Source organism: Branchiostoma lanceolatum, chromosome 11 (assembly GCF_035083965.1).
Source record: "Branchiostoma lanceolatum isolate klBraLanc5 chromosome 11, klBraLanc5.hap2, whole genome shotgun sequence".
NCBI lineage: Eukaryota > Metazoa > Chordata > Leptocardii > Amphioxiformes > Branchiostomatidae > Branchiostoma > Branchiostoma lanceolatum.
In genome coordinates, this window is record NC_089732.1 from 3,777,664 (window position 1) to 3,796,012 (window position 18,349).

At 41.3% G+C, this 18,349-nt stretch overlaps 1 protein-coding gene across 3 annotated transcripts; it reads right to left on the bottom strand.

Moving 5' to 3' along the window:
• Nucleotides 1–135: 135 nt before the first annotated feature.
• On the bottom strand, nt 136–16,783 carry LOC136444427 (putative ferric-chelate reductase 1 homolog). Of its 3 annotated transcripts, none has more exons than XM_066441975.1 (9): nt 16,654–16,783; nt 15,565–15,651; nt 14,085–14,242; nt 12,956–13,119; nt 4,540–4,588; nt 3,132–3,308; nt 2,143–2,256; nt 1,467–1,629; nt 136–977 (listed from the first exon to the last, which is right to left on the bottom strand). In XM_066441975.1, the coding sequence occupies exons 2-9, from the start codon at nt 15,605–15,607 to the stop codon at nt 832–834; spliced, it is 1,014 nt and encodes a 337-aa protein (XP_066298072.1). In that variant the 5' UTR covers nt 15,608–15,651; nt 16,654–16,783; the 3' UTR covers nt 136–831. The 3 variants fall into 3 exon arrangements, with proteins under 3 accessions (XP_066298072.1, XP_066298073.1, XP_066298074.1); XM_066441976.1 differs by lacking the exons at nt 12,956–13,119; nt 14,085–14,242; nt 15,565–15,651; nt 16,654–16,783 and adding exons at nt 4,939–5,087; nt 6,239–6,396; nt 7,870–7,946; nt 10,007–10,139; XM_066441977.1 differs by lacking the exons at nt 12,956–13,119; nt 14,085–14,242; nt 15,565–15,651; nt 16,654–16,783 and adding exons at nt 4,939–5,087; nt 6,239–6,396; nt 7,870–7,946; nt 9,962–10,075.
• Nucleotides 16,784–18,349: the final 1,566 nt, after the last annotated feature.

The following is an 18,349-nucleotide window of genomic DNA, read 5'->3' on the forward strand; positions in this document are numbered from 1 at the left end:
CACACACACACATATATATATCTACACACACAAACACACGTAAACATACAAATATATACATAGTGACCTTTGGGTAAGGCTGTAAACAGAACCACACACACGCTACCGAAAAAAACTTTTTTTTGAGAAGACGGCGACAGTCAAAGCTTTTATTCCAGTATTTCATTGACCCAGTGAAATGCCAAAGTGTATCTTAAAGTATCTAGACATTGTTAAAGTAATAGATATCAGTATTTGTGCACGTTATGTCTTCCGCGTGTTCGTTGCTCAACGATCGTCAAATCTCCCAACGAACATACATCATCAGACAGTGCAGCAGTGCCGTCTAGCGGTACAAAACTGTATTACATATAGTAATGACTTACTTGACTTACTGACTTATGTCGGGTGCCAATAATATAGTATTAACATATTACTATATTATATAACAACTATCATAACAAAGTAATAAAAAGTATGTGTAATAGAAATGTTGGGCGATTATATAGCATTACAATACTCACACTAGTACAGCGCGAAAGAAACACCAGTTGTAACTTACAGATACCTTATCAGGTCATGGTTAAAATTAAAAAGACGTATAAGATCATTATATTTAGAACATATTACTTTAAGTTCACCGGTACATGTTTTTCTCCATAGCGGTATTTAATCACGGGCTAACATTCTTATTGTGATACAATCAGTTTCGTGACTAAGTGCTACGCCATCGATGAATAAATTTCACTTGTAAACGAGCGTAAATTGAAAACACCAACACCTCAGATTTAGAGGTACATACTACATGCACAACTGGTTCTGTGGCGTGGCTCTGGTTGCGCATGCGCATTTCTACAGGAGCATCGCCATGGCAACGGGCAAGAGGGCCAGCACAGACATCACGTGACTACTGCTGACTCCATTCACTAGGGTGTTTCTTTGGAAGTCGACCGTGCTAGGCGAAACCACACGATTAGAAGCATGGTACGCCAGAGTATCTGAAATTATAGAAGAAACACAAAAATTTGTCACATATTTGGGCATAAAAAAGCACCAACTGTCCAACGTTAACCGTTCACATGAACATTACTGAATGATATTTTTTCTTCCCTTTTTTAATACTTTTTCTTGCATAGTCAAGTCTCATCTTGGGTTAGGGTTCAGCCAAAAGTAAACGACACAAAAAACGTTTAAAACTATTTTTACAAACTTCTTATATCATTATCATGCACAGACATACAGAAAATGACATTGTTTCATGTTCACCTTGGTGGATTTCAACCAGTCCGGTGTTTCGCTTGTTTTCTTATGTGCTAAATGCACCACTTTTTTAACCTCTGATCCTAACAAGATGGCAGTCAGGATTGGTCTACTACTACATATTTGAGTGTACAACTGCACTGTATAAGTATGCTATGAATACATTCGTCAGACAATACTACATGGTTTACATCTATTTGCTGATAGGCAAAGTTTAAAGTTCATACTTCCAGTCGTTGACCCCTTCGACATCAGCAGGTAGAACTCGCTGATCAGGTCGTAGATCCTCCCGCTGTTGACTAAATCAGCTTGTCTCTTCCTCATGTTGACCGCAGCCTTACACGACACGACACCCTCCACATACGACCCTGCCACAGCCGAGATTCTACCCTAGGACAACAGGTAAATAGAACTGAATTAAAAAAAACACTCTTTTTTTTACACAACCAAGAGATTTATTCATTCGTTTCGGGGACCATCTGTCACCTTCTTCAAAACAACTTAGACAAAATCACATTGCAATGCAGCACAGGTGTCGCTGCTTATAGATGCGTTCCCAAACGCAAAGTATTTACATGAGGGAGACGCATCTAAAAGCAGCGACACCTATAGCTGCAGTGCAATGTGAACCAGTAAGAATTGCCTTGAAGAAGGGTCGGTTGAATAAATCTCTTGGTTGTGTAAAAAGAGTGTTTTTATTCAGTGACTTACCAACCTGATGAAACTATTCACGGAGGTAAATAGATCATGAAAAATGGAGCTCGTTGCCACCGAGCACTGTAGGAACGTCCCCACTACACAGCTTTAAACAAAGCTTAAAGTCAGATTGCAAATGTTAGATTTGGCTATATACACAATAGCATGCACCCGCTCAGAGGCATCGCCAAATACAGATGCACATACCTCACTCAGGGTACTGTCCCTTTCTGGCATTGACTTTCCAGTGCTCCAGGAGGAGAAGACAGTGGTGATGCCTCTGGCTGAGTCATACACACACTCATAGATGTCATCCAATCCCTGAAATCATGCAAACAACATTCATTTCATTCATTATGGGATGTCCCTATAGCTCAACTGGTAGCAGCCTCACAGTTGAGCTCCTGGTTCCAATTAGTTTATAAATGGTAAACCCCGCGGAAGGGCATTTGGGGAAAGCGCATCCTGGTTGGATGGAGCTACATTCATCTTTCCGTGGGGACGTAAAAAGGGGGACGTCCCTAGATCGAGGAGGTGCCCCAAGCACTTTAAAAGAAAACAATACAACAGCCTCTGATGGGTACCTGCTGGCTGTACTTCAGATGAATAAAGATTTTATTTCCGTATACAAGTTCAAACGCTTACCAATAAGCTTTCATTTGATCTCGAAAAATATGTCCACTTTGGTGAATACTTTATATCCAACTTTTATTACAAAGTACTGTATATAGTTAATCCCTATCATTTAATGATATACAGTCATGTATAAACAAATTCCACTTTGAGTGAAGTGAGTAGGTGAGTGAGTGAGTGAGTTTGTATGAGTGAGTGAGTGAATGAATGAAACCAGATTGCAACAAAGAAAAAAAAGTAATGACAATGAACAATGTAGTGTTGATGTTTGCTCGTTTTGATCGATCACCAGTCAGAATCCTTCTCACACCTTGCATTGTATGGGACAGTGTCCATCTCTGTGTCTATAGTCTTTGGCCCACACAGACCACTTGATAGGGGATTGTTCACTGGTGGTGCAAAGTTTTTACTCCCATCATGTTACTTTTCTTTACATGTGAGCGCTCAAGCAGAGGAAGCCGTATGTACCAATTGTCAAGTCCTTGACATGACCTGGCCGAATTTAAACTCCGGACCTACCGAGTGCAAGGTGAATATGTGTGTGATAAAAAGAAGCGCCATACCATCAGCTCATCATGAGAGACGCCCACAGCCACGTAACCGTCGGACCTCCCGCTGATTTCAAACAGAACGTTGTCGCCACTGGTTTGCCAGGAGGAGAAGTAGTCACAGGACGGCGGGGCGCACCAGGCGGGGATCTGGAAGCAACCTTTGGTGGACCCACATCCACTGGAAGTCACCTATGAAGACAAAATCAGCATTTAATCTAATTTCGCAGCTCTAATAATCTAATATCCCATTATAAATATAAATTACAGCATGAAATGTCCTTAAAAACACTTATGAAACAAGCTATCAGCCACCCAAAAATCAAGACCATAGCACGTCCAGGTCAAAAGATACAAAAATGGAAGTTCTGCTGCAGTACCAAGGTCACATACCAGGGGGCCCAAAATCGACCTTGAACTTCGGCTTCACAACACATGCCCACATACCAAATATCATCGTAATCCATCAAGAGGTTCCTGAGTTATGCTGACTACAGTAGTGCGGAAACACAAACAGACAGACAAACAAACACACACACAGACACACCCAAAACTATATCTCCATTTTTCATGGAGATAATGATACAACAAATATCAGTCAAAACAAGATCAGATGCACTGCCTAAAGATTAGCAAATATTGCATTAACTAAAGATAAATCAAAATATAGATACTACAAATCACCCAACATGAAAAGACCAATTAATGTACATTCTATCATATCACTAACTGCCGATCGAATAGCAAGTAGATTTGCTGTAAAATCTTTTTCTGTGGCATTATCCCAACTAGTAAAGAAAGACTGCATGCAGCTGCAGGACGTTTTAACAACTGCAGATGTGGAAACCAGTACATAATGATAATGATTCCAATTACTATTGTGAAATTGTTTTGAATTTCATATTAATACATCCAATCACAATATAACCTTTTTTTAAATGTATGTAATGAAAAATCGATGTCAGAACATTAAAAGATGATAAAACCTATAATGTAATATTGCAGGGTATAGATAAATCTAAATACATCACCAAAAGGAAATGTAGTTACATGTACCCAAATATCTTGTCTATCTGGAGCTACTGTATGTGCCCACATGTATGACGGACCTGTATGTATCCCACATGTATTACTTGAACTATATGTGTCCCACATGTATTATCAGAACTGTATGTGTCCCACATGTATTATCAGAACTGTATGTGTCCCACATGTATTACGTGAACTGTATGTGTCCCACGTGTATTACGTGAACTGTATGTGTCCCACATGTATTGCGTGAACTGTATGTGTCCTGCATGTATTACGTGAACTTTATGTGTCCCACATGTATCACCTGAACTGTATGTGCCCTACATGTCTTACGCGAACTGTATGTGTCCCATATGTATTATCTGAACTGTATGTGTCCCACATGTATTACCTGAACTGCATCCAGCAGTCCGTCCAGCTGGGCAAAGTTCTTGTTGCACCTGTCAGAGAAAGGAAAACAACTGTTAGGACACGATATCGATGCTAATGCGTATGTATGGCTTTTCAAACGTTTAAAGTTTAAGGTTCACAACGGGCGTAGCCTAATTTCTTTACATCCACGAGTAGCTATAGGTATCTACTAGATTGAAGTGGTTTTGAGTGGTGTGACATGGGCTTTGGATTTCATCGGCTTGTTTGCGGTCGTGTACATGCAACTTTCGCAAAACCAACATTTTCTCAATTCTTTCTTTTCTTCCATTCCTAATTCCTCCCTGGGAGAACGAGTTTGTTTATCCATTTATTTATTCGTCCATTCATCAATTATTTCACATGTTACATAATGACATGCCTGTCGGTGTTGCAGCATCTCAAGCACGTGCCAGTTTTGATTATTCCGTCACAGTCGTCACTTATTTCCTCGTCACAGGTGTCGTCGTCATCCGACCAGCAGCCCCGCTCGATGGCATAGGCGACCTGAACAAAGGTCTTGATCTTTGTCTGTAATAAAGATCGGTGAGAAGTGAGAAGAAGACTGAGTAAAGAGTGAGGGAGGGAATGAGGGAGGGAATGAGGGAGGGAATGAGGGGGGAATGAGGGAGGGAATGAGGGAGGGAATGAGGAAAATGAGGGAGGGAATGAGGGAGGGAATGAGGGAGGGAACGAGGGAGGGAACGAGGGAGGGAATGAGGGAGGGAATGAGGGAGGGAATGAGGGAGGGAATGAGGGAGGGAATGAGGGAGGGAATGAGGGAGGGAATAATGGAGGGAATGATAGAGGGAATGAAGGAGGGAATGATGGAGGGAATGAGGGAGGGAATGAGGGAGGGAGGGAATGAGGGAGGGAATGAGGGAGGGAATGATGGAGGGAATGAGGGAGGGAATGAGGGAGGGAATGATGGAGGGAATGAGGGAGGGAATGAGGGAGGGAATTCAGGAGGGAGGGAAGGAGGGAGGGAAGGAGGGAGGGAAGGAGGGAGGGAAGGAGGGAGGGAATGGGGGAGGGAATGAGGGAGGGAATGAGGGAGGGAATAATGGAGGGAATGATAGAGGGAGGGAATGAGGGAGGGAATGAGGGAGGGAATGATGGAGGGAATAATGGAGGGAATGAGGGAGGGAATGAGGGAGGGAATTCAGGAGGGAGGGAAGGAGGGAGGGAAGGAGGGAGGGAAGGAGGGAGGGAAGGAGGGAGGGAATGGGGGAGGGAATGAGGGAGGGAATGAGGGAGGGAATGAGGGAGGGAATGAGGGAGGGAATGAGGGAGGGAAGAAGGGAGGGAAGGAGGGAGGGAGGGAATGAGGGAGGGAATAAGGGAGGGAGGGAAGGAGGGAAGGAGGGAGGGAGGGAATGAATGAGGGAGGGAAAGAGGGAGGGAATGAGGGAGGGAATGAGGGAGGGAAGGAGGGAGGGAATGAGGGATGGAATGAGGGAGGGAATGAGGGAGGGAATGAGGGAGGGAATGAGGGAGGGAGGGAGGGAGGGAAGGAGGGAGGGAAAGAGGGAGGGAATGAGGGAGGGAATGAGGGAGGGAAGGAGGGAGGGAATGAGGGATGGAATGAGGGAGGGAATGAGGGAGGGAATGAGGGAGGGAATGAGGGAGGTAATGAGGGAGGAAGTGAACTAGCTTGTTCTACATGTCCAGGGTATACTTACGTAACATCTAGCCGCAGCCGTACATGTGACGGTCTGCACAGACGTGTTGGCGTCGTTAGCCTTTCTGAGACAGTCGTTGTTCCCACTTATTGTGCCCACGGCAGAGTCGAACGCACCCTGTTCACACTGGAAGCAATTGATAGTCTGGCTTGCTGCGTCTGCAGAGGATAACAGACAACGTCAGAGAACATTTCGGTGAGGTACAACGACTCTCTCAATCGTACCTGCACCGCTATCAACTTTTCCCTGAGGTTAACAAAAGTTAATGGTTCCCTTGAATCTATATGTTATTGTCATTATATCAGGTGGTAATCGATAAACAGTATAGCCACCAATTTAGAAATACATGGTAATTTAAACGCACGAATGTTAGATATTACTCCCTTTTAAAGTCATGTAGCTATTCTGGTGTGACGAGTTAAGGGTCTTTTAGTAGATAAAGTCAACCGTATACGTAACAAGAGCGACATATCCAAGTGTTGTACAAGCGAGACATTTTGAACGATTTATGTCCATTACAAAACATAAACTTTTAAAGGAAAACTTTATAGTTTTACCACATCGTTTGCTTTGTTAAATATTAATCTACAAAGCAATATTTTGCAATCGTTCAACATTTTCTATGTTGGGCCCACAGAAGAAACTGTACATGCCGTGCCTTCCTGTTTAGCAGGTACAGATGTCCGACCATGCACGCGCCCGACGCCCGCCCGTCGCCCGCCCGTCGCCCGCCCGTCGCCCGCCCGTCGCCCGCCCGTCGCCCGGCCAATCTCAGAGCGGTCTGAATGCCATACGGCGGCCGTATGGCAAAAATGCCTATAAATTATTTCTAGGCGTTGCCGGCCTGAGAATCCAGCCCGCCGTGAAATCACACGCACAGTACATGAGTCATCACACCGACGCGGTTCAACCGGTACCGGCCTTCTTTGTGATACGTATACTGATCTAAAGGCGTCCATTCTAACAGAAATGTTGTTGTTGTTGTCAGATTTTTACATGCATGATGTGTATGCTTTTGACGCAGTTAAGACGCCCTTTCCATTGGATGGCACCGTGGAGAGAGCAAAATTGTATTTTTATGACCTGTGACTTTCAATTGAATATGACCAATGATGTAAAAGTATGATTTGAAATGCAACAAATTAAACACGTCGCACAACTCACACAATACTCGTCTTTATCATGAAATTCGCTTGAACTGTACTAGGCCATGTTGATTTGATTCTATGGATTTTCAACGATACTGTAAATCGTACAAAGCAGCTACAAAATGATCAAATATATGCTGTAAATTGCAAAAACAAAATATTGGAAAACGATACTAATGTCGTGGAATGCTACAATCAATTACAAAGTCAAAGAATAAGATATGAGGAAACGAAAATGAAGAATCTGTTATTTGGTTTACCATACTCTGGTTGTTAGTCGTTTGTCCAGCATTCCTGGCCATGTAGATTTCATAATGAAAGCAACTTTTCTTTTTACCAAACTCCTTTTTATTCGCACGCTCGCATCAGTTTTTGGGTTCCCAGAGGATGTCATCCATATAATCAAATCAACATGGCCTAATTAGAGTTTAAGTCAGTGGTCGTCGTCTCAGTGGAAAGTGATGAAACATTCGGAAAACTCACATGCAGCGAGGCTCAGAAACACGGCGACTACCAGTAGCTTCATGTTGTCAGGTGGATGACTTAAAACCGGTGGTTTTCTGTAAAACATTGCAACAGTGCATTAATACATGTAATCAATTAAACTATGACACGAGGACATGTAGATTCACACAAAATTATAGAAAATATAATAAAATGTCGCAAAACTCTGCAGAGAACTACCGCAGTGGAAAAAGGAAGGGAGGTAGCCGCCATTGTACGTGTCGCTTCATCGGCTGTACAAACATGGCACACCTGTCTGGTACGCTGATAGCGGCGGTTAGAAAACTGTCACACGGAAATGTCTAGCTTGGTGCGTATCATTCATACATCATCCAGGAGAAATTTAGAATCGGCTAGAATCGGGTGGTATTGTTAAGCACATGCTCGAGGTTTCAGAAAAATCTTAAAGGTTACTCGACGCCGTTAAGTTCGGCCTACTCATATCATATTTCAGTTGAAGATGGCGCCTTTGGTCATTAGGAAGCCACACATGTGCAGTGTATGTGTGTGTGTGTGTGTGTGTGTGTGTGTGTGTGTGTGTGTGTGTGTGTGTGTGTGTGTGTGTGTGTGTGTGTGTGTGTGTGTGTGTGTGTGTGTGTGTGTATGTGTGTGTGTGTGTGTGTGTGTGTGTGAGAGAGAGAGAGAGAGAGAGAGAGAGAGAGAGAGAGAGAGAGAGAGAGAGAGAGAGAGAGAGAGAGGAAATTCATACGCAGCCGTAGGCACAACAGTTGTGGAATTTTTCGATTATTTTGACGAATGCGTGACTCACATTTCGTTATTCATATGTGCCTCACACATACATCAAAATAATCGAAAAATATTTATAAGATATGACTTGCATATTAGCGTAATTCCGTTCATACCCAAAACCATCATGCCTACTGGGACGTATTGTGCGTATGTCGGCGTACATAAAACATACACAAATCGATTGAGATGCATGGTTACGGGCTGGCTGCAAAAGTGTATTATTTAGCCCCCAAAAAGCCGCGTCAGAGCCTGCAACGGAGGCTAATGTAAGATGCGTATTGTGCGCTCGGCGGCGTATGGAAAAAATTTCAATGCGCAACTCACACGCAACGGCTATACGCACACGTGTGACAGGGGCTTTAGGGCCCTGTCACACTGGTGCATATATTCAAGTGCGCATGAGTTCCGCAGTAATATTTGTTTGTTTGTTTGTTTATGTAATTGAGGTTTGCGGGGATCTAAGAAATGACTTACTCGGCTGCAATCTTAACCTTTACTAAAAACTTGTTAATACGCAACTGATACGGACATGTATACTGTAAATGCAGACATGTTCGCCGTGGTTTTATGTTCTCGGTTTTTGCGGTGAACTTTCAGCGCGAAATTAAAACCACCGCGAAACTTACACATTTACATAATATATGCTTGGTCATAAACATCTTTATCTACCTTACACATGTTGCAATATTGTCAGTCCTATCATTTCCCACCTATGAATTCTGGCACTTTTGCATTAACTATGAAAATTAGGTATTTATTTGCATAATTGGTATCTGTTGATACCCCACTTGCCATAAACTACATAACACTGCAAATATAGAACATGGCGCCCGAGCGTGACGTAGCGGTTTTCGAACGTTCCGTGAAAACGAAGAATTCATTGAACTAGTCTATCTAACTCACATGTGTCACATAGGTATTACTGTATCACAACATACCTGGTCTGAATTCCCACATGAATGCCCTTATTGTTACGTACAAATATTAATAATGTACTGAAATACCACGCAAGTAATGAGTCCTGCAAGTATTTCTTTGAATTAGACATTATATCTTACTCTTTCCACCACACATTCATGGCAGCAAAATCAGAATGCCCTTGAGAGATCTATACTGTCTTTCAGTAAAGTTACATAGCCATAGTGGGCCATTTGCTTGTATAAAAAAATGCGACACCTTTTCTGGAATGTTGTAAACAGAGCACACTCAGGTAGGCCACACCTTGATTGAAATATGTCCAAAAACGTCAGTCTCAAAACTTGCCCACACTCACCCCAAGTGCATTCCTAAGTACTTTCACTTTTACCTTCACATATCTCACCTTAAGGTAAAACGTCATACTGGAATAATATGTCAGAAGCTATACCTTATTTGTGTCCCAGAAGCTTATGTTTCAATCTTGTAGGCCTCCGTTCACGACCTTTCAAATCTAACCTAAGAGAATGACATGAATAACAAAAGACTGGTGCTGTACCCTTGCCAAGTAAACCTGACTGGTAGGTTACGAAGAACTGTAAAGCTTCAAATTTTCGCGCCGGTTATATATCAAGGTTTTCGTAGTCAGACTTCTCCATTGTGAATTCATGACACCGAACATGCGTTTCCTACCGTACTACAGAATTGTTTTCACCGCGAATTCAAAACACCGCGAAAACCTCCTTTTCCTTCTACCGCGTAATAAAACCACCGCGAAATTGAATGAATTTACAGCACTGCAGCTGAGAGTATGACGATAGGGACTAGGGCGAGGCGTCGTCCGCTGTCAACAGCAGGCGTTGGGGTTGAACCGAACAGGGCCGCACCCAGATCACGGTTCGTTAAACATTGCACGTTGTGTATCATGATTATGGGCCAGCCAATGTTATCTTTAAGGAAAGCTTCACAAAAAAAAAATGAAAATCCTACTATGCTATGCTTAATATATTCCAAAGTCAAATTCTTACTTCAAGTTGTTTCACATAAGTCCGTCATAGTTTGGGGATTTTCCACCGTTTGCAACTTATAATGTGCTGACGCCTTCTCACCTGATAATTATGATACACTGGACACTAGACGTCATATAATTCAATCATCAGGTGAAAAATCTAGAACACTGACGTCACATGATTCAATTATCTGGTGAGAAGGCGTCAGCACGGCATAAGTTGCAAATGGTGGAAAATCCAAGAACTATGACGAACTTATGTGATACAACTTTAAATAAGAATTTGACTTTGGAATATATAAAGCATAGAGTAGTAGGATTTTTAATTTTTTGTGCTGCTGTCCTTTAAACACAGTCTAGAAAAACTGACCACAACTTGTCACAAACACATCACCTCGCTTTCGCAAGAATTATCAGCATAACGCACAGACGATAAGAAGTTTCTTTAACATCTATGTTTTCTACGATCTTAAGATACTGTACCCCCCGCCCCATAAACTTGACTTTGACAGATGTACGCGTGTGCTAGGTGTGGTTGTAAATATGTCTGTCTGGAAGACAAAAGCCTGTTTTCTCGTATTGTTGAATCAAACTCTGTGATAAAAATTACATATTTTGACAACAATCGCAGGAACATTGTTGTGAATGTAGAAGGAAGAGCTAGTTTTAAATTGACGATTTCTAAATATAATCAATTATTGCTTAATTAATCAAACAACAATAGAGAAGAAAGGAAATTACTGTAAATGCATAAATATTCGCACTGGTTTTATGTTCGGCGCCAACTTAAAACCACCGGGAAACTTTTGTCCGCCAATGGCTGTAGTTTTACTATTGTTTTAAACGCAAACTTAAAACCACCGCGAACACTCCATTTTCTCCCTACCGCGAAATAAAAACCACGCGAACTTAAATGCATTTACAGTATCATCCTTACAATACCAGAAACAATGCAGTCAGACTTCATTACACAGCGACCCTTCCAGTCCACAGTCAATAATAGTAGCACCGAGAATGTATGGCAATGCTGTATCGTGTTGACATTTATATGGGGAACCGCAGAAGCTTACACACAGAGATAAAGACATAATTGACAGACGGACACACATGTGCACACACACACACACGCACAGGTACATGTACCGATACAAACACACGCACACACATGTACATACAAACACACGCGCACACACACACACATACACACACACACACTATATATATATACACACAAACACACACACAGCGACATTTGAGTAAGGCGATGAACAGAACCACACACACGTTTGGGGGAAGTCAGTAGTAGTCAATGATTTTATTTCGAGTTTTGTAGAATATCATAGTAGAATATTACATGTATTTCAAGTACTACATTGTTTAAGTAATAGATATACCAGTATTTGTACACGTCATGCCTTCCGCATGTTCGTTGCTCAACAATCTTCAGACCTCACAACGAATACACTTCATCAGACAGTGCAACAGTGCCGTCTAGCGGTACAAAACTATATTACATATCACTGTCGGTGTAATAGAAACGTTGTGCGATCACATAGCATTATAATTCTCACATAAGTACAGCGCGAAAGAAGAAAAAACATCAGTTGTAACTTACAGGTACCTGATCAGATCATGTTGAAATTAAAAAGACGTATAAAATCTTTACATTTAGAACATATTCAGAACTGATTACTTTAAGTTCACTGGTACATTTTTCTTCATAGCGGTATTCAATTGCGGGTTAACATTCTTCCTGTTATACAATTAGTTTAGTGACTAAGAGCTTAACGTCATCAGTTGATAAATCTCGCTTGTAAAAGAGCGTAAATTCAAAACATCAATACCTAAGATTTAGAGGCACATTCTACATGCACAGCTGATTCTCAGGTTCGCGCATGCGCATTTCTACAAGAGCATCGCCATGACAACGGGCAGGAGGGCCAGCACAGACATCACGTGACTACTGCTGACTCCATTCTTAACACCGGACAGCTGGGCGAAGTTCTTGTTGCACCTATGAATAAGAAAATAAGAAAAGAATGACTTTATTGCCAATAATGTTTGCTTCCAAAATATCAAAACCACAGGTGGCACAGAACACGAGATATCAAAGCCGGAAGTTCCACTGCAGCACGGTAGTAGGCCGCTAGGAACTTCATCGAACTTGATATTTGCTTTCCCAACCCCAATCGATCTACCAAATACCCACACGAATGAATGATTAAGTGGTTGGATGAATGGCTGAATGAATGAATGGCCGGACGAATGAATGAATGAATTTATAAATCAATGATTGTATGAATGAATGACCAAAAGAATGAATGAACGAGCGAAAAAAGAACGAATGAACGAGTGAATGAATAAATGATGAAACGAATGAATGAAACCTACTTGTCAGTGTTGCAGCACTTGAAGCAGGTGCCGGTCTTGAGGATGCCGTTACAGCCGCTGTCCTCCTTGGCGTCACAGTTGGCGGCGCCGTCCTTATCGTCATAGTTGTCCCAGCAGCCCCGCTCCACCGAGAAGGCGTACTGCGCCACGGTCCGGATCTTCGTCTGGAATAAAACAACGATATGGGTTTCAATTGAAAGTTTATTGCAAGGTCTTGTCCGTAATTGCAGGTACATGTAACATGAAAAGGGCGGACAGGACAGACAATTGGTAACAATATAGCATGTGACTTATCTAGTCTAAATACTGACACTAAATTCTAACTTATTGGGTTTGACTTCTTTTTTCAAGACAGTGGAAGACGAATGATCCCATTTTTTTCTGTTTAGTGTTAGTTGTGTGATGTTAAGAGGATAGCAGTTAATAGACATGATTTCAGGCTGTAAGCAGGTGAACGAAACGGAGGAAAGGGAAAGAATTAAATGATAAAATGCCTGAATTAGTGAAGAAATGATGGCAGATTATAAGGAAGAAAAAATCATAAAAGAAATTAGAAGAATAATAGAAAGAATGTAAAAAAACGGTCCGGATCTTCGTCTGGAAAAGGGCGGGAAATGTACGTCAGTGTCGGTCAGCTAAAGGCAGCTCAGACACTGAATTTGACGCCAAAGTCTACATGTGCAATGGATTCTATGACATTGCACATGTAGACTTCGCGCGTCTGAGAAGCTGGTGTGTTTAAACGGGTTATAACGGCTATATAGATACAGATACAGATATGCTTGCGTCTTACTCATCTTCCCCTGTAGCTACACAATCTCTCTCTCTCTCTCTTTGCGTCTGTCAACATCTACCTACATATCTCTCTATCTATATATATATCTATGTCTACCTCTCTTCCGTGCATCTCTCTCTCTATATATATATTATATATATATATATATATATATATATATATATATATATATATATATATAGAGAGAGAGAGAGAGAGAGAGAGAGAGAGAGAGAGAGAGAGAGAGAGAGAGAGAGAGAGAGAGAGAGAGATGCACGGAAGATATATATATATATAAAATGAGCCAGATAATTGCATCTGTTTTGAGATCATACATGTATATACTGTACGTACGTAGCACTTGCTGGTGTCGGGGCAGGTGGCGGTCTGCACGGTGGTGTTGGCGTCATTAGCCATGGCCAGACACGGGTTACTCATGGTGATGCCGCCCACAACGGAGTCCACTACGTTCGTCTTACACTGGAAACAGTTGATGTTCGCACCGGCCGCGTCTGGAAAGAAAATCATAAAGTTTGAAACAAGATTAAGGTTTTGTTTAATTTGCTGATTATCTTAGGTCCGTGGAAGCTAGTGCGGCCAGAAAACAAATTGACTGTTCGTTCCTGAAAGTGGGGTAACATACTGGAACTTATTGTTACCATATACATGTATATGAAGTTGTTTTGTTAACGTATTATTGTGGTGCTTTTTGAATCAACAAACAACGATTTTAAGAACTTTAAGCTCCAATTTGCATGATTGGCATTTCAGCATGTACATTTCTGACTTGATTACCTACTTGCACAAAATGATGAAAATCCGTCTTTACTTCAGTTATCCTCCTCCAAATTTAGACTATGTCCCTTTTCATGTGTATCTTTCTGATCTCAATACACTGCAAATTGAGATCGCCCCATTTCTCTAGTCCTTGCAGGAATTGTTGTAACCGCATGGTGCCTCTACTGTACAGACCAGTCCAACTTGTTCTTGTGACGTCGTCTGTAGCCATGTTTTGTGTGTATCATTTGTGTGTGTGTTATGCCACTATTTGGTAGTATAGATATTCAATGAGAATGTAGCTCTTGATCAGACAACAGTGCTTTTTCAAACCACAAGCCAGGTGACCCTTTTTTGTGTTCTACAAAGATTTGATACAATACTTATATCACTAAGCGTGGTGTCTTAGTATCATCTTATAATCATCCGAAGGGAACAGCTGATTCAAAAATCGTCAATCGCTAAAGATTCAGTCTTTAATTAGATGCATTCTTACAAAATTATTCCTTCTTTTCGTGAATCTGTAAATTGTTGTCTTCAGGGCGTGGCCTCTTTAGACGGTAAATTGTGTTTTTTCCCAGTATGACTCACCGACTATAATCAAACAGGTTGGACCGGTCAACCTCCAATTTACATGTGCCGACTTCAGTAGGAACACAGTAAACCAATTTTCTAGCTGGCAACTGAACAGTGATTACAGTGTTGTCTTCTGTAAACATGAGAAAATAATTGGCCATAGACCCAAAGCTACTTCCTTCTTTTACTTTGTTGTTTCTTCTAACAGGAAGGCGGTGAGACCTTTGAATAAAAAGACTTTTTTTTACACAACCAAGAGATTTATTCCACCATCTGTCACCATCTTCAAGCAAGGCAATTCTGACTGGATCACATTGTAATGCTGCATAACTATGTGAACCAGTCTTTTTATTCAGTGACTTACCAACCTGATGAAACTATTCACGGACGGTAAGACCCAGTTGAAAAGCGGCAAAGTGGCCGAACAAACACTTTGAAGAAAAATAAAGTCGTTGACTTGACTTGTAAAAGCTGTACTTACATGCAGCGAAGCTCAGAAGAACAACGATGGCCAGAGTCTTCATGTTGAGTTGGTAATTAGGTAGTCTGTCGTCGGTACTTCAGAAAACTGTGCGACAAGGGATAAATCATCGTCAGTTTTAATGTTCCCAGAACAAAACACACGTTACATGGACTGTGGTACTAAGTGTTAGTTGCCCATGTTTTCTGGACTTGTCGACAGGTTGGTGCGTTAGAAAAAAAATGATTTCCTGTAGATTCCTTCTTCGCATCCTTTGTAACGTTAATTCCCTTCAGGTACGGTACATATAGGTCAATTCAAGGTACGCCTCAGTACTTTGTCCCAACCATTTTGGGAGAAAATTTGAGCAAGGATTTGAGGCACACCACACCCACACATCTAAGTTTGTGGAATCTTCACTACAGCACATCATATTTTTAAAAAGTTTAAGTAGAAAGAAATTGTATATTAGGTAAAACTTCATAATGCAACGAATTTTTTAAAAGTATGCACAAACTGCAAGGATAATTCAAGTATTTCTGTCACTAAAAGTATGTCAAGAGCTGGTAACACTCGTTGCAAAGCGTCAAACTGGCAACAAGTCAAGATATATTTCGACATGTTATAGGAGATAAAAAAGACTAGTAGAATCTGATTTAAATCAAGGACGCTTAAAACCCAATTATATCATTTTTCCCACAACAATTTTCTACATACAAAGCATTGTCTGATTCGTCGCCAGGACAACAGACCAGAGAGCTCTAGTCGGGTGCAAGTGACCTAATTCTTAATCTTTGCAGGACAAATCATTGAAGGTTAAAATCTATCTTATCACGAATTCTAGACTTGTTCAACTAATGTTTTGTGTGTGAAGAAATATGCGAAGACTTAAGAATCAGCCCAGTTTTTGATCAGCCCAGAAACGCAAAGCGAGTAAGACGTGGTTTCCCCATGACTACGAGATTTTGTCTAGAATCCGGTTCTTAAAGCGGCTATGAAGACATGGGAAGGATGAAGCAGGTACATACGGCACCGAGTTGTTCCAAGTACAAATCTTTTTCTACGGCTAGTTACGTCAAATTGTCAAAGTGTATCAGATGTTGGACTTACCTTTCGAACGAACGAACCGTCTCTGCTGCAGGTGAACAGGAAAATGAACCTGCGCACTCAACCTCACAAGACAACACCTGCCTCAACCGGCAATTACTCTGGATCATTTGCATACACCTATCAGTGTCACGAAGCAGGGGGATGTCTCATACCCCATACGTAGTCTACCCTTGTCTGTATCTGGCTAACAACTTACACAATTCTTTGTATATAGCCAAGTGGTCTTAATTAACTATAGCCGACATTTCGGTGACAAAAAACAGTTGAATGTAAACAAAGTACTCTCTTATCCAGTGACTAAGCAACCTAACTAAACTATTCCTGAATGTACCTGTATCTGTATAGCCGATATGATTGCCGTTCGGACTTTGGCACATGGTAGCACATAGTTATGCTTCTTTTACATAGTACTGTAATCGAATGGCCAAGCCCTGTCACACACACCGCATAAACCTGGCTTATCTAGCTCTAGGGGTTGTTTAAAGCTATCTATCATTAAGGATGTCCTGACTTCCATTAGTAACAACTACAGTTCCACTCTACGATTAGATCTGTTTGTTTACATACATCGATTACTAGTAACAGGCAAACTGCGTAACTAGTGATGGGTTCTTTATAGCTATGGAATTGTGGCTCCCCTCAAATTGGACCGATTGCTTTAAGTTAACAACCCAATCGAATGGCTACACAAGTACGACTATGTAACTTGTAAACCAGAACCATAAAGGATTACCCACCTTCTGATTTAGAAGGGAGATCAATCGACGACACAACACGTATATGTTATCTGCTGATATGTTTTTTTTTACCGAAATAATCTTTACTTGAGCTTGTATCGCCCTTTTTTTTCTTCCAGACACAGCAGATGTGCACATAATGTATATTTTAGTTTTTTTTTACATGATAATTGTGCAGGTGGTATATCATTATCTATGTCTTTGTTTTTCATACGCGGCATGTCAGCAGTTATTTCATATCATAAGTAACATATACTGCATGGACGTTTCAAACTTGGCATAAAGGTAGAATAGTATCAAACATAAAATGGTTTCGACGTAGATGGCAATACCCCGTAGTCCCATGTGTTTTGGAGTACATTGATCGACTACCTCAGAAATAGGTGTCACCTCAGGGGACGTAAAGGTGTGCCACGAAGTCACGCATAGGTGAGAGGACAAAAGGAAAACCACTTTAGGAACCGGTTTTTAGTCGTTATGACGTCATTGTACAAACGATAATGGCGAATATAGCATAGGTTTTACGAAATCTACCCCAGTAAGAGTAAGGCGAATTCACCTGCCATTGCGCTTAATACCATTCACACACACGCACATGTAGATATTAAGGATTTTCGTTTGTTTAAGGCAAGTTTGAATGCTTCGATCACAAGCTTCACTAACACCGCCTGAAATCATACAGGTATCTCATGAATATGAACATGTACCAATTAAAGGTACAAAGAAATGAAATGTCGGTGGCATATGTTCCTCTATATCACCTACGCTTGAATCATACTGCAAAACACATACCAAGTGATGTACATATAGATACATGTAATACTAACCCATGCGCAACCGCTGATAATCTAATGCTATAGATATAAGGATGGGCAGTAAGAAAGAAGAAGTGAACCGGTTTGGGTCGATTTGCAAGACTGAAAAGATGACAGGATTCCAAAGGTTTTAAAAGATTACCG

Coding starts and splice junctions, on each gene's coding strand:
- LOC136444427 (XM_066441975.1), bottom strand. CDS start 15,607: ATGAAGACTCTGGCCATCGTTGTTCTTCTGAGCTTCGCTGCAT. Junction 4,589..12,955: donor AAGTGCTGCAACACTGACAA/GTAGGTTTCATT, acceptor TTTCTCTGACAG/GTGCAACAAGAACTTTGCCC. Junction 1,630..2,142: donor GGGACAGTACCCTGAGTGAG/GTATGTGCATCT, acceptor CTGTTGTCCTAG/GGTAGAATCTCGGCTGTGGC.